Here is a 14421-nt window from a genome sequence, read left to right on the forward strand (position 1 = left end):
ATTGCTTACAAAATACCAAAAACCCTAACTGTTAGTCCATTGACTTCTTAATTTTTTTTTATATATAATAAAACTTAATATCTTAGTATTGTAGTATAATCGAATTTTTATATATCATAAGATTAGATTTTTAGAGTACCTACTATGTAATGATATAGTTTAAAAAAAAAAAATAACATGTTTGAATTAGATTAGTTTTTAGGAAAAAAATCATTTTTTTTTTTAATTTTTGAAAACTGTATCTATTGGGTGTAAGTTATTTTTTTTTAAACATGGAAATTACTTTTTTTTTTTAATTTTCGGAAAAACTTTCTAGACTCTACCTTAGATTTTCTGAGGATCTATAAATATTATAAAAAAAATACTTCACTGTTAGTTGAAAATACTCTACCAGGGGAGGTTTCAACCAAAAAAAAAATATTGAATAATTCTTGATATCTATAATCCATCATCCTCATCATAATGTTTTGAACATATTGAATTCATGCCATTAATGGATTTCAAAAGATGCAAAAATTTGTTGTATGTATTTATTATCTTGAGTTATTATTTCTTAGATGTTGATGGTATTGCCAAAGACAGCATCACATCATTTCAATTCATCAAGGACCCTCAAACTCTTAGCTCCAATAGTGGAAACTTCACCTTGGGGTTCTTCAGCACTGACTCTACAAATCGCTATGTAGGAATTTGGTGCAAGTTCAACCTCACTGTCACATGGGTGGCTAATAGAAATCAACCATTGAATGATTCTTCTGGGGTTGTTACAATATCTGAAGATGGCAATCTTGTGGTATTGAATGGGAAGAAACAGGTTGTTTGGTCATCAAATGTGTCCAATATTGCATCCAATTCTACTTCCCAACTTTCAGATTATGGAAGCCTTCTCTTGCTGGATAACACAACAGGAAACACCATATGGGAGAGTTTCAACAATCCCTCAAATACTTTGTTACCCCGTATGAAAATTACAAGCAACAAAATAACAGGGGAGAAAGTAGAACTTACATCATGGAAAAGCCTCTCTGATCCATCCATTGGAAGCTTTTCTGCTAGTGTTGAACGCCTAAAGATTCCTGAAGTGTTCATTTGGAATAGAACTCAACCTTACTGGCGCAGTGGTCCATGGAATGGTCAAGTTTTTCTAGGGATACCAGCCATGGGAACCTCGTATCTTAGTGGTTTTCAAGTTCAAGATGATGGGAATGGAACAATTGATGTATCTTTTACAGTATATGGGATGGAACTCATGATGTATACCTTGAATTCCCAAGGCCAATTGGTGGAAAATCATTGGTATGATGAGCAATGGCTAGTAACATGGACTAGTCGCCAATCAGATTGTGATGTTTATGGTATATGTGGGGCATTTGCAAGCTGTAGTTCACAGGGCTCACCAATATGTAGCTGTTTGAAAGGGTTTGAGCCAAGGAACAAAGAGGATTGGAATAGACAAAACTGGACTAGTGGATGTGTTAGGAGTGTAACACCCCGTTCTAGAACCGGTTTGTTAACATCGCATTATGATATTAAGCGCAGTTACAATCACATGGGTTCAATTAAAATCCGGATAAATTTTTTCATTTTAAAACGTACCGAACTTATAATACCCAATTTCGTGATCATAACCAAATTACCTGGCGGAAACAGATAAATTAAGCTTAACATCATGTTCATTTTCCATTTTTAAACCTTTAATTTACTTCTTGTTTAGTTCAATACTTCTACTATATTGTAGGTTTCTTCATTAGCTACCTGTGGCTTCAAACCGTGCTCAAATCGGAGCACTGTAGCCCAAGTTAGGACCATTTGAAGCAACACAAGAGAGTGTTGGTCACAGGCCCAGCGCGCTTCAGCGCGCTACCGGGCGCTCAAGCGCGCGCTATCGGGCGCTAAAGCCTCCATCTGGGCGCTTAAGCGCACGGAGGCAGTAAGCATTAGCATTTCCAGTGTGGATGGGCGCTTAAGCGCGCAACAGGGCGCTCAGGCGCGCTAGCCTGGGCGCTCAAGCTCCCACTGGGACGTTTTAGCGCGCAGAGACAGAAGCATTTCCTCCTACAGTGGCTAAGGGCGCTTAAGCGCGGGCCAGGGCGCTCCAGCGCGCAATCCTGGGCGCTTAAGCCCCCACTTGGGCGCTCCAGCGCGAGGAGGCAGAATGCATTGGCACTCGCAGGGGCAGCAGGGCGCTTGGGCGCGCTCCTGGGCGCTTAAGCGCGCTGCCAGGGAATTCCAATTCCCACATTTCTCAAGTCCAAGCCTAGGGGAAAATGCGTCCCCATTACAAACCCCAAATGTCCATGCCCCAAAACTAAATCCTAGCACTCATCCAACCTCTCCTCATGAGATTTAGCTAGAATTTGGACAGCATGACCTTTGTTTTCTCATCGTTTACCAGTTCAACGAAGAGGGTACCTAATTGATTTTCAGCCCAACCAATTCAACAACTCAATACATAACAAGCATGCATATATTGAATTCCAAGTAGGCATCATTTACCTTACATATCCTTTACAAATCATAGAACTTAGCTTACAAAACACTATGATCATTCCCTTGGCTCCCATCAACAAAAGGTGTAACCAAAGGCATGAGCATAGGCTAAGTTCATCCAATGAATCAAGATATACATATGATCATGGGCTTTCAAAATAAAATCCTATACATGTCAACTACAAAAGGCATGCATAAACTCAAAGAAGTGCCATATTTCATGCATAATCCAGATATGGCCACTTGCCACCTGAGGCTCCTGCAGCATCCTTACCTGAAAGGGGGTCCCCACAACACGGGGTGAGATATACGAATATATCCAGTAAACCAGGGGTCCTTGGAGCATCTCTCCACCCCACAGTTCCATATCAGTGTAATAGCAATAACAATAATAATGCAGTAAATACATATCTATGCAAAGTGCAATACATCTCCAGGAGAAATCCCTCGAGCTCTCAAGCTGTCCTAAGGAAACTCAGATGCAAATAGTCCTACTGGCCAGCTAACTACCAAGTATGATTTACGCATCGTCATGCAACATACCACATAGGGAAACACCATCCTATGCCACACCAAATGCATACACATACGTATAACAAAGCATTACACTATTTCATTGCATTTATATACACTATAATTACCACTACCCTTTCAGGGCTTGGTGGAACAATCAAGGGAATTACACCCAAGGTCCGAAGGCTTACCTCAATGCTTCAGTCAACCTTTGTTCACCACCAACAGGTTCCACAGTCAGTCAATTACAATACTTCACTTCTCAAACAAAACCTACACAAGGTTTAATGCAATTAACACATATTGCATCCAATAACATCTCATAGCTATCAACCAAGCTATACAATTCATACCAAACATAAGCATGAACTCACCTATCCAATGGAGCTAATCAAGCTCCATAGCTTGCTCCAATGGTTGATCACTCACGGTTGGTCCAAATGTCTCAATCCTAGACATCACAAGGATCCAATCAATCATTCAACTCATTAATTGTTCAACATGCTAGAATACTAACCAATCCAAGCATGAATTTTCCAATATTATGAACAATTATCAAATGACTATCTAGGCTCATTTCCACCGATTAAATGACATTCCTAGCATTTTCCATAACATGCTCTAAGCTCCATTCTTCCTAGAACATAGCTAATCCAACTACATTTCATAAAAATCCCAATTTACTATTCACAAACCCTAACTCATGCAAATTTCAAGGAATCATGAGGTTCAAGGGTTAGAATCTTACCACCAATGGTCACACAACCAAGCAAGGAGTGTTCCTCAAGCTCCCATGGAGGTTGAACTTCCCAAAACCCCAAAATCACTCAAATGGTCGAATTTTTGAGGGGTAATATCTCTCTTCACAATGCTCCCCACTCAAAACAAAGCTAGGATTATGAAAGAGGGGAAGATTCTAAGTGATTTAGGCTTTTGAATCGCTCCAATCGGTTGAAAATCACACAACCTAGGTTTTCCTTCTCTCTCTCTCTCCCTTCCTCTTCTCCTCTCTTCTTTCTGGGCGTCGACGGGCTTCTGGGGAAAATGGGGTCATTTGGTGACTTAAGTCACTTAACTTAGGTTAAGTGGCTCTAAGCGGGTATTGGTTCGTCTATCTATTTAACTCCAATAATTACCAAACTTTACCCAAAAGTCTGGAATATTATTCTAGGAATATTACTATTTTTATTTTTATATTTTGGGTACTTTTGACAGTACCCATTTATACCCCTTAATTTTCACTGAGTACACTTTTTAACTCCAAAGTGACTCAGATTCATTTTATTAAGCCTCATACTTAATTTCACCCAGTAAAACATGTTTAATTAATTAATTACACTTGATCTCCTAATTAATTAATATGGGCTATTATAAGGAGCACTCCTCTGCAATGTGAAAGGACAAACAATCAAAACAAAAGTGTGGATAGTAATAAAGTAGATGGGTTTTTGACATTGCAGATGATCAAAGTTCCTGATTTTGCACAAGGATCATCTGTTACCCAAGACGCTTGCAGAAGCGGGTGCTTGGAGAATTGCTCTTGCATTGCATATGCATATGATAATGCAATTGGCTGTATGTCTTGGAATGGGGATCTAATTGATATACAGCAATTCCCAAGTGGAGGAACTGATCTATACATTCGTGTAGCCTATACAGAACTTGGTATGTTAGGTATTATTAGACAAAAATTTAGATATAGTTCTTTAACTTGACCATATTTATTTTCTTTAGGCATAAATTCTTCAATTTCAAATTTTATATGTTCATGTTTGTAACATCCCCGTCTCGAGCCGGTTCAATTAACATACATATGATACAAACAGAAACAGCGGAAGACTTAACTTACGAAAATACGAACTAACTTTTTCTTTTTCTTTAATCCTTTTTCACATGACATATCACATTGCATACTTCTTCTAATTTAATTCTTATTTTACGGAGACGAAAATCGGACAGAGTAACCTCTGTAAATCGGACAACTGGGGATTTTCCAATCCCACACTCAAGAGTTCCTGATAGACAGTTTAAACAATATATATTTCCAGAAGTACCAGTCATGCAAATATACTCAGATACCCATCTATGGGCGCATGCTGAACTTGGCTCCGTGCCACAAATCTAATAGCATGCAATCCAATACATAACATAACTAAATATTACATAGTCATATCATCATGCCTGAATACATAAATGTACATGTATCGAATATGAACACTATGCAACAATACATCTTTTCCAAAAATACGTCTAAAACAAATAGTAGCATCCGACCACCCAGAACTCCACATCCTCATACTAGTACCTCTAGCCACGGTTAGTGTCCTTGTCCCATGAGGCTCTTCAATTAACTGTGTTCCTGAAATCATATCCCCAAACGGGGTTAGAGACGAATCTCTAGTAAACTCCAGGTTTATGGAAAACCCTCCATACCCTGGGCTCACTTCCTGCATGACAGTCAGATACATAATATACAAAACATCATATAAGCAATTATCATAACTGAACAAAGCATATATACATATCTTATCAAAGACAAACGCAGTCATTCCCAAGGGATGACCCCAAGCGAAAATCAACACACGTAACAAATATCTTTTACAAAAATCATCACAATACTCACATCAGAACAAAACGTGTTATATCAAAGATGTACGCAATCGTTCCCAAGGGATGACCCCAAGCGGAAATCAACGTACGTAACAAATATCATTTACAAAATCATCATACATATCCCATAAAACATGTCATATAATCAAATATCATAACTAAACAAAACATATACACATATCTTATCAGAAACGCACGCAGATATTCCCAAGGGAGGACCCCAAGCGGAAATCAACGCACGTGTTCCCAAGGGAGGACCCCAAGCGGAAATCAACGCACGTGTTCCCGAGGGAGGACCCCAAAGCGGAACCAGAACATATCAGAGGCGTACGCAGTCATTCCCAAGGGAGGACCCCAAGCGGAAATCAACGCACGTGTTCCCGAGGGAGGACCCCAAAGCGGAACCAGAACATATCAGAGGCGTACGCAGTCATTCCCAAGGGAGGACCCCAAGCGGAAATCAACGCACGTGTTCCCGAGGGAGGACCCCAAAGCGGAACCAGAACATATCAGAGGCGTACGCAGTCATTCCCAAGGGAGAACCCCAAGCGGAAATCAACGCACGTGTTCCCGAGGGAGGACCCCAAAGCGGAACCAGAACATATCAGAGGCGTACACCATCAGTCCCGAGGGAGGACCCCAAAGCGAACATCCGGGTACTATACAATCAATGGCCAGATATTGTTACAGAAATCATATTACAGAAGTCATATCATAACAAAACATATCATATTAACACATATCAAAGCAAATACATCAAAACAAAACATATCATATTATCATATAGCTCTATATGAATGCATCTATATCATATATCTCATACATATCATACAACCTGACCACAGTCCGTACACTATGGCGGAACACAAAGTAGGAGCGAACCCCATAAACATAGAGCTTACCTCTTGGAGCTTTACAGTTTGCTTACTTGAAGAGCAAGCTACTTATCATGCTCCACGAGAATCCAAACGTTCACAGTAGGTACACCTAGAGAAGGAATTCAACACAAAACTCAATAAAATGATATAATGCCATGTAAATATACAAGACACACACTTTATTGTTTATTTTCTTTTTACTTAAATCATATTAAGTCATGAGTGGGTGGTTCTTTGTTCAATAAATCCCCACAAAATTTCAAACATTCACTTAGTCTTAGGATAGTCCCAACTTAAGGCAGAATGCCCATTACAATGGAGCTATAAGATTTCTCTTTGCCTAGTGCCTAAACCCAAGCTTAGCCACCTATATAAATTATTTTACGCATATAAGTGTTCTCACTTTGCAAAATAATATCTCCGAACATATACCTCCTTTGAAAATGGCTAAAACTCATTTTAAGGTCATACAAAGGAGCTACCTTATTTTCTTTTTTATTTCACCAAAGCGAAGGTCCATACACCTTAGAATATTATTCCACGCATAAAAGTATGCTCGATTTGTAAAACAGTAACTCATAGCACATACTTCCTTTGTAAATGGCTAAGAGGCACGTAAAGGAATTCATGCCAACTTCATGATTCCAATGCTTTAGTCCATCAAATTCAAGCTTATCACACACCTCTAATCCAAGATTCATTAATTCATATATATACGGTACTACGGTACCGTTCATCTCTACAATACTATTCATGTATACGTCACTATTCACGTATACAACACTATTCAAAAATATGGTATCTTTAATTTTTCAGATACATTTTCACCGTTAAAATTCTCATCTAAACACTTTTCTCAACATGAGCTAAACTTATCAAGCTCTAACATGCTCAATCAAACCAAATTTTCAAAATGAAACCATAAATTCAATCTTCATAAAAACATGAAAAGGAAGGGAATTTCTTACCACAATGCACTCTAAAACAAAGGAGAGATGAGTATCTAAGCTCCCATGGCCTCAAGCTCCATCAAAATCACCATTATCCATGAAATTCGAAATCTTAGATGATGAAGATCTCTCTCTACAGTGAAACCCACCCAGAAATACTGGTACCAATGGATTCCTCTCGAAATTTCTCACAAGTTTGGCTTTGGAACGGAGTGATTTGGAGGTCTCTAGCTCTCTCTACGAATTTTGGAAGGTTTTTATTCAAAACCTCCATTTCTATCATTTTGCTCTCTGTCCGACGACGAAGAAGAATGGGGAAACAGTGGCTCACTACTCACTTAAGTGAGTTTATTTTACCAGTGGATATAAGCTTATCTATCTATGCACCTCCATTTATTACCAAACTTCACCCAAAATACTAGAATATTTTTCTAGTCACTTTTCTATATTTACTTTCACTTTTTGGATAACTTTATTTATCCGCATTTTTACCACTTAACTATCATTTTAACTCCTCTTTCACCAAAAGTGACTTTATTTCTTTTACTTCTAATTATTCTTCAAAATTAAATCCACAACTACTAGTGATGGTTATTATAATGTTCTCTCAATTGCCAATCCAAACTAATTTAGGATAAAAGTGTTGTTGACGTTGATGTTATTGAATTGCTGAATTGTAGACAAAGGGCGAAACAAAAAAGTCATCATTGCAGTTACAGTGATAATAGGAACTTTCATAATTTTCACTTGTGCATATGTCATTTGGAGAAGGAAAAAGAAGAAAAGTGGATTTATTCGATTTAACAAAGGTATAACATCTGAATCTCAAGAACACGCAAATGACAAAGTAATTGGAGAATTATCACAAGCTAAGCTACAGGAGCTATTACAATTTAGCTTTGAAAAGCTTGCAACTGCCACAAACTACTTCCACTCATCCAACAAACTTGGCCAGGGTGGTTTCGGTCCAGTATACAAGGTATATTAAATATAGCAAAGTTAATCATGTTTGTAGTCATTGTTTATGCCTTATGGTTTCTGTTTCATGATATTGTATTGTAGGGGAAACTGCAAGATGGTAAGGAAATAGCAGTTAAAAGACTTTCAAGAGCATCTGGGCAAGGTCTAGAAGAATTCATGAATGAAGTTTTGGTAATTTCTAAGCTTCAACACCGCAATCTTGTAAAACTTCTTGGCTGCTGTATTGAAGGAGAAGAAAAGATGCTGATATATGAGTATATGCCAAATAGAAGTTTGGATGCTTATGTGTTTGGTTAGTTCTTTTGATGGCCCTTTAGTATCTGTCTCATATGCAAATCAAAGCTTTCATGTATTAATTATTAATCATATATAATTTTCTTTTCCAAAAACTATGATTAATGGTTTCACAGTTAGTGATTTTTCTTGAAAGCATTCTAATATGGGCTTGCGAAAGCACAAGTTCAAAATAATAGGCTATCTTCTGGTTTTTACTTTTGCAGATCCATCACAAAATAAACTCCTTGATTGGAGAAAGCGATTTAGCATAATAGAAGGAATTGCTAGAGGGTTGCTTTATCTTCACAGAGATTCAAGGCTAAAAATCATACATAGAGATTTGAAGGCAAGTAATATCTTGCTAGATGAGGAACTAAATCCAAAAATATCAGACTTTGGTATGGCAAGAATCTTTGGAGGGAGTGAAGATCAAGCCAATACCCAAAGGGTTGTGGGAACCTAGTAAGTACACCTTCTTTGTCTCAAATTATACTAGCATACTTGAATATCAAATTGTGTTGCATTTCAATGCAGTGGCTATATGTCTCCTGAATATGCAATGCAAGGACAATTTTCTGAGAAATCAGATGTCTTTAGCTTTGGAGTTTTGCTACTTGAGATTGTTTGTGGAAGACGAAACTCAAGCTTTTATGACAATGAAAATTCCCTTACCTTCTTGGGACTTGTAAGTCTCTAAAATTGATCCCTGGCATAATTACGGAAGTTTTGTAGTCTTTTTCCTGATAAAACTTCAAACTAATCGTTTTTGGCTTCATTTTTAGGTCTGGATACAATGGAAGGAAGGAAATGTTTTATCTTTAGTAGATCACATATATGATCCGAGCCTTGAAAACCATATTATGAGGTGCATACACATAGGACTTTTGTGTGTGCAAGAATTTGCAACAGACAGGCCCAATATGGCTGCAGTGATTTCTATGCTTAACAGTGAGATTGTGGATCTTCCTCCTCCAAGGCAACCTGCATTCATCATGTGGCAGAATATGCTTAGTTCACTATCCTCTGATGAAAGCCTTAGATTGCATTCCATCAACAATGTCAGTATTACAGACATCCATGGCAGATAGCAAACTTGGAGCTCTAGCAGAAATTTCAAAGCTAGTGCTGACAATACTGATATTATTAAGATTGTTGGAAATTCGTATGAATGTCATTGGACTTGATATTTTTTTAATTTCTTTCATTGATTATTTCATTAATCCGATTTGAGCCGAGCATGACCGGCAGCAAAGTTCTCCCAACCTAAATTTTTAAACTTTGTATTTGGACTTGGACTTAGACTCCAGACCATGGGTTAAACTTAAGCCATTGATTCTTAATTATAAGTTTCTTTGACTCAAAATTAAGTTGCTAAAATATATTTAAAGCCATTTAAATATGACAAGTGAATACTAGCTAAGTGAAGGAAAGTTAGGCAGAGGATTTGGAATCGAATCTGAATCATTTTGTTTGGGATAGTGGAAAATATAGTTATTTTCTGAGCTATCACTCACTTTTAGTTATTTTCGTAAATATAAGATGAAGTACAACTTTGAATAATTGGCAATCTAATGAACTATCCATATAGATAATCCCAATACGAAGCTGCAATGCAAGCCACACACCAAACCGTGTTGACTCTTATGAGGAAGTCTCAATCAAGATAGAAAAGATGTCACTTATGAAAACTAAAATTCACCATTATCATAAACAAGAAATGGTAATGTCATTCATGGGTTTCACAAAGTGCACAAATATGTTCTTCCTTTTGATCATATTCTGTTTTTATTTTTTAGATGTTGGTGTTGCCATAGACACCATAACATCATCCCAGTTCATCAAAGACCCTGAAACTCTAACATCCAATAGTGGTAACTTCACCTTAGGCTTCTTCAGCCTACAAAATTCTACAAATCGCTACGTGGGAATTTGGTGGCAACCCAAATTCACTGTCATATGGGTGGCTAATAGAAACCAACCACTGAATGATTCTTCTGGGGTTGTTACTATATCTGAATATGGCAACCTTGTGGTATTGAATGGACAAAAACAGGTTATTTGGTTATCAAATGTGTCCCATATTGCATCCAATTATAGTTGCAAACTTTTGGATTCTGGGAACCTTGTACTGCAGGAAAGCACAATAGGAAACAGCATATGGGAGAGTTTCCAGCATCCTTCAGATGCCATATTGCCAAATATGAAACTCACAAGCAACAAAAGAACAAGTAAGAAAGTAAAACTTACATCATGGAAAAGCCCTTCTAATCCATCCACTGGGAGCTTCTCAGTATACCTGAACTGTTCATTTGGAATGAAACTCGCCCATACTGGCGCACTGGTCCATGGAATAGTCGAGTCTTTACTGGGCTACCAATGATGAAAACTTTTTATCTTAAAGGTGTACATGTTGGAGATGATGGGCAAGGAAATGTTGACTTCTACTTTACAAAAGTTGATGAAATTGGCTTAGTAATCTATATTCTGAATTCACAAGGTAATTGTGAAGAGAGATGGTGGAATGAAGAGAAGAAAGAATGGCAAATAACATGGAATAGTCATCAATTTGAATGTGATGTTTATGGTGTATGTGGGCCTTTTGCAAGCTGTAATTCACAGAGCTCACCAATATGCAGCTGTTTGAGAGGGTTTGAGCCAAGGAACAAAGAGGAATGGAATAGAAAAAACTGGACTAGTGGATGTGTTAGGAGGACACCATTGCAGTGTGAAACAGTTAGCAATCAAAACACAAGTGCTGACACTAAAGAAGATGGGTTTTTGAAACTGCAGAAGATCAAAGTTCCAGATTTTGCAGATGGGTCTTCTCTCACACTTAAAGCAGACACATGCAGAAGCCAGTGTTTGAAGAATTGCTCATGCATTGCATATTCATATGATGCTGATATTGGTTGTATGTCTTGGGCTGGGAATCTAATTGACATACAACAATTCCCATACGGAGGACTTGATCTATATATTCGTGTAGCCTACACAGAACTTGGTAAACATTGTATACTATAGTTATCTGCACAACAATTTGAATACACTTAGACTTGACCCTTTCACAGTGGTTTGAATTTTGCATAATCAATTTTTGTTTTTCCTAAATTACAGATAAAGAGAGAAACATGACATTCATCATTGCTATTACAGTGACAACAGGAACTGCTATAATTGTCACTTTTGCTTATATCATGTGGAGAAGAAGGACTTCTAATCAGCACGGTAATATATCATCATTATGGATTCAAATTTACTAATACGAGTTTTCTTTTACATAAAAGGGATCCTCAAAATTTTCATAATAATATTTTATTTTCAGTAACTTGTTTGTGTTCTCTTTATATTTATTTGACTAACAATTACAAATAACTATCCATTGAAGCACCTGCAGAATGCACAAGCAACAACGAAATCAGAGAACTGGCACAAGTTAAACTCCAGGAGCTATTTATATTTAACTTTGGAGAGCTTGCAACAGCCACAAACAATTTCCACTCATCCAACAAACTAGGTCAGGGTGGTTTTGGTCCAGTACACAAGGTACATTAAATCAAGCAAAGTTATTCACATCTGAAATCATTGTCTATAGATTCATTTTTTGCATAATATATTACAGGGGGAACTGCAAGATGGTAAGGAAATAGCAGTTAAAAGACTTTCTAGAGCATCTGGACAAGGTCTGGAAGAATTCATGAATGAAGTTGGGGTCATTTCTAAGCTTCAACACCGCAACCTTGTAAAACTTCTTGGATGCTGTATTGAAGGAGAGGAAAAGATGTTGATATATGAGTACATGCCAAATAAAAGTTTGGATGCATTTCTCTTTGGTTAGTTTTTGACACTCCTTTAGCGTTTGTCTCTTATCCATTTCAAAGCTTGAAAGGTTTACCTTTATCCATCATATATGAAATGTTTTATAACAATGAATAATTGACTTACAGCCACTGATGTCTCAAAAGTATACTAATAATATGAGTTTTCTTTAGAGCAAGCTAATCTTGGGGTTTAGATGAGACTGCTTTATCTTGTATGCTATATTCAAAATAATGTAATTTCTACCTTCTAATTTTTTAGATCCATCGAAAAATAAAATCCTAGATTGGAGAAAACGCTTTATCATAATACAAGGAATAGCTAGAGGATTGCTTTATCTTCACAGAGATTCCAGGCTAAAAATCATACATAGAGATTTGAAGGCAAGTAATATCTTGCTAGATGAGGAACTCAACCCGAAAATATCAGACTTTGGTATGGCCAGAATCTTTGGAGGGAATGAAGATCAGGCCAATACTAGAAGAGTTGTTGGAACATAGTAAGTACACCTTCTTTGTCAAACATTATAATAGCATACTTGAATATCATATTGTGTTACATTTTAATGCAGTGGCTATATGTCTCCTGAATATGCAATGCAAGGACAGTTTTCTGAGAAATCAGATGTCTTTAGCTTTGGTGTTTTGCTGCTGGAGATTGTTTGTGGAAGAAGAAATTCAAGCTTTTATGACAATGAGAATTCTCTGACCCTTCCAGGATTTGTAAGTTTCTCAAATTCTTTCCTAGCCCAATTTATGGGGGTTATGTAGCTTTTTGGTGATAAAACTTTCCAATGTTTGATACTTGTTTTTTACATTTTAGGCATGGATACAATGGAAAGAAGACAACATTTCATCTCTAATAGATCAAGGAATATATGATCATAGCTTTCATAAGTATATTGTTAGGTGCATACACATAGGACTTCTGTGTGTACAAGAATTTGCTGCAGACAGGCCAACTATGGCAGCTGTAATTTCTATGCTTAGTAGTGAGATTACGGATCTTCCTCCTCCAAGGAAACCTGCATTTGTCGATAAGCAGAATATGTTGAGTTCAACGTCCTTTGAAAAGAGTAGTTGCTCGTGCTCCCTCAACTCTGTCACCATATCAGACATCCATGGCAGATAGCAAACTAAGAGCTCTGAGAAAGGTTAATGGAGACAATGGAAATTATTTTAATACTGGAAAGGTTGTTGGAACTTGGAACATCATAGGTATACCCTTATCTTTGTAAAAACTTATATTATGGAAGGGCTATCTAGAGATATGTTTAAAGTCCTCAAAGTTTTATTGGTTGAGATGGTTAGTGGGATAAGAAAACTCTAGTACTGTTAAGAATGCATAATGCATGCTCCCTTTGTCAATTTTTGTTTACTTGTAAACATTACACTTTTGTTTCAGTATTGTTAATTCTCCACCATAAGCAATTAGATTTCCTGCATTTTGTCTTCTTATATCTCAGTTCTACAAGTTATTATAGCACATTAACAATAGTATCCTCAAACTTCTAATGTTGAATTTTACAAGTGCCTTGCCATCTTTGAATGAAAATAATATATCCTTTGTCAATTTCAGAGTCGAAGGTAACTTTTCCTTTCTTTATGTTTTTTAATTAAAAAGGTGCCATTTTCATCGTTATTGACTAAATTTTCTGCTGCTAAGAGGTGTTATTTGCTTGAAATACAATGGGCTTAGATAGGAGATAGGTATTGTAAACCTTCCCCGATATAACTGTGCATAACTACGAGTTTTCATTCTTCTTATTGTTTGTTAACTTGAAAGCATCCAATTTACAAAATAAATAACAAATATTCAAAATATTTGATATTCTATTGTTAGGCCTAGTTTAGTATTGAGTAGTTTTAGCCTGTGCACAGATAGTGTGACATGCCATTCATATTTCA

General features: G+C 37.0%; 1 protein-coding gene, 1 long non-coding RNA gene and 1 pseudogene across 2 annotated transcripts; 2 read left to right on the forward strand and 1 right to left on the reverse strand.

Moving 5' to 3' along the window:
* Positions 1-557: 557 nt before the first annotated feature.
* Positions 558-9916, forward strand: LOC133313851 (G-type lectin S-receptor-like serine/threonine-protein kinase At1g11330; the record flags this gene model as incomplete). Its single annotated transcript, XM_061515260.1, has 9 exons — positions 558-1474; positions 4084-4088; positions 4379-4668; positions 6595-6611; positions 8124-8420; positions 8504-8714; positions 8923-9160; positions 9233-9383; positions 9481-9916. Coding segments are annotated over 9 exons (2432 nt in total), but the record flags the coding sequence as incomplete, so codon positions are not given.
* On the reverse strand, positions 2632-3996 carry LOC133313849 (uncharacterized). The gene is made up of 4 exons (XR_009751862.1): positions 3752-3996; positions 3378-3454; positions 3195-3276; positions 2632-2764 (listed from the first exon to the last, which is right to left on the reverse strand). It is a non-coding gene; the product is annotated as an uncharacterized LOC133313849 (long non-coding RNA).
* A 512-nt stretch (positions 9917-10428) lies between the features above and the next one.
* Positions 10429-13930, forward strand: LOC133313848 (G-type lectin S-receptor-like serine/threonine-protein kinase At1g11300; annotated as a pseudogene).
* Positions 13931-14421: the final 491 nt, after the last annotated feature.

This window comes from Gastrolobium bilobum, unplaced genomic scaffold (assembly GCF_033153095.1).
Source record: "Gastrolobium bilobum isolate Gb01-03AN ecotype WA unplaced genomic scaffold, APGP_CSIRO_Gbil_v1 utg64641, whole genome shotgun sequence".
Classification (NCBI taxonomy): Eukaryota; Viridiplantae; Streptophyta; class Magnoliopsida; order Fabales; family Fabaceae; genus Gastrolobium; species Gastrolobium bilobum.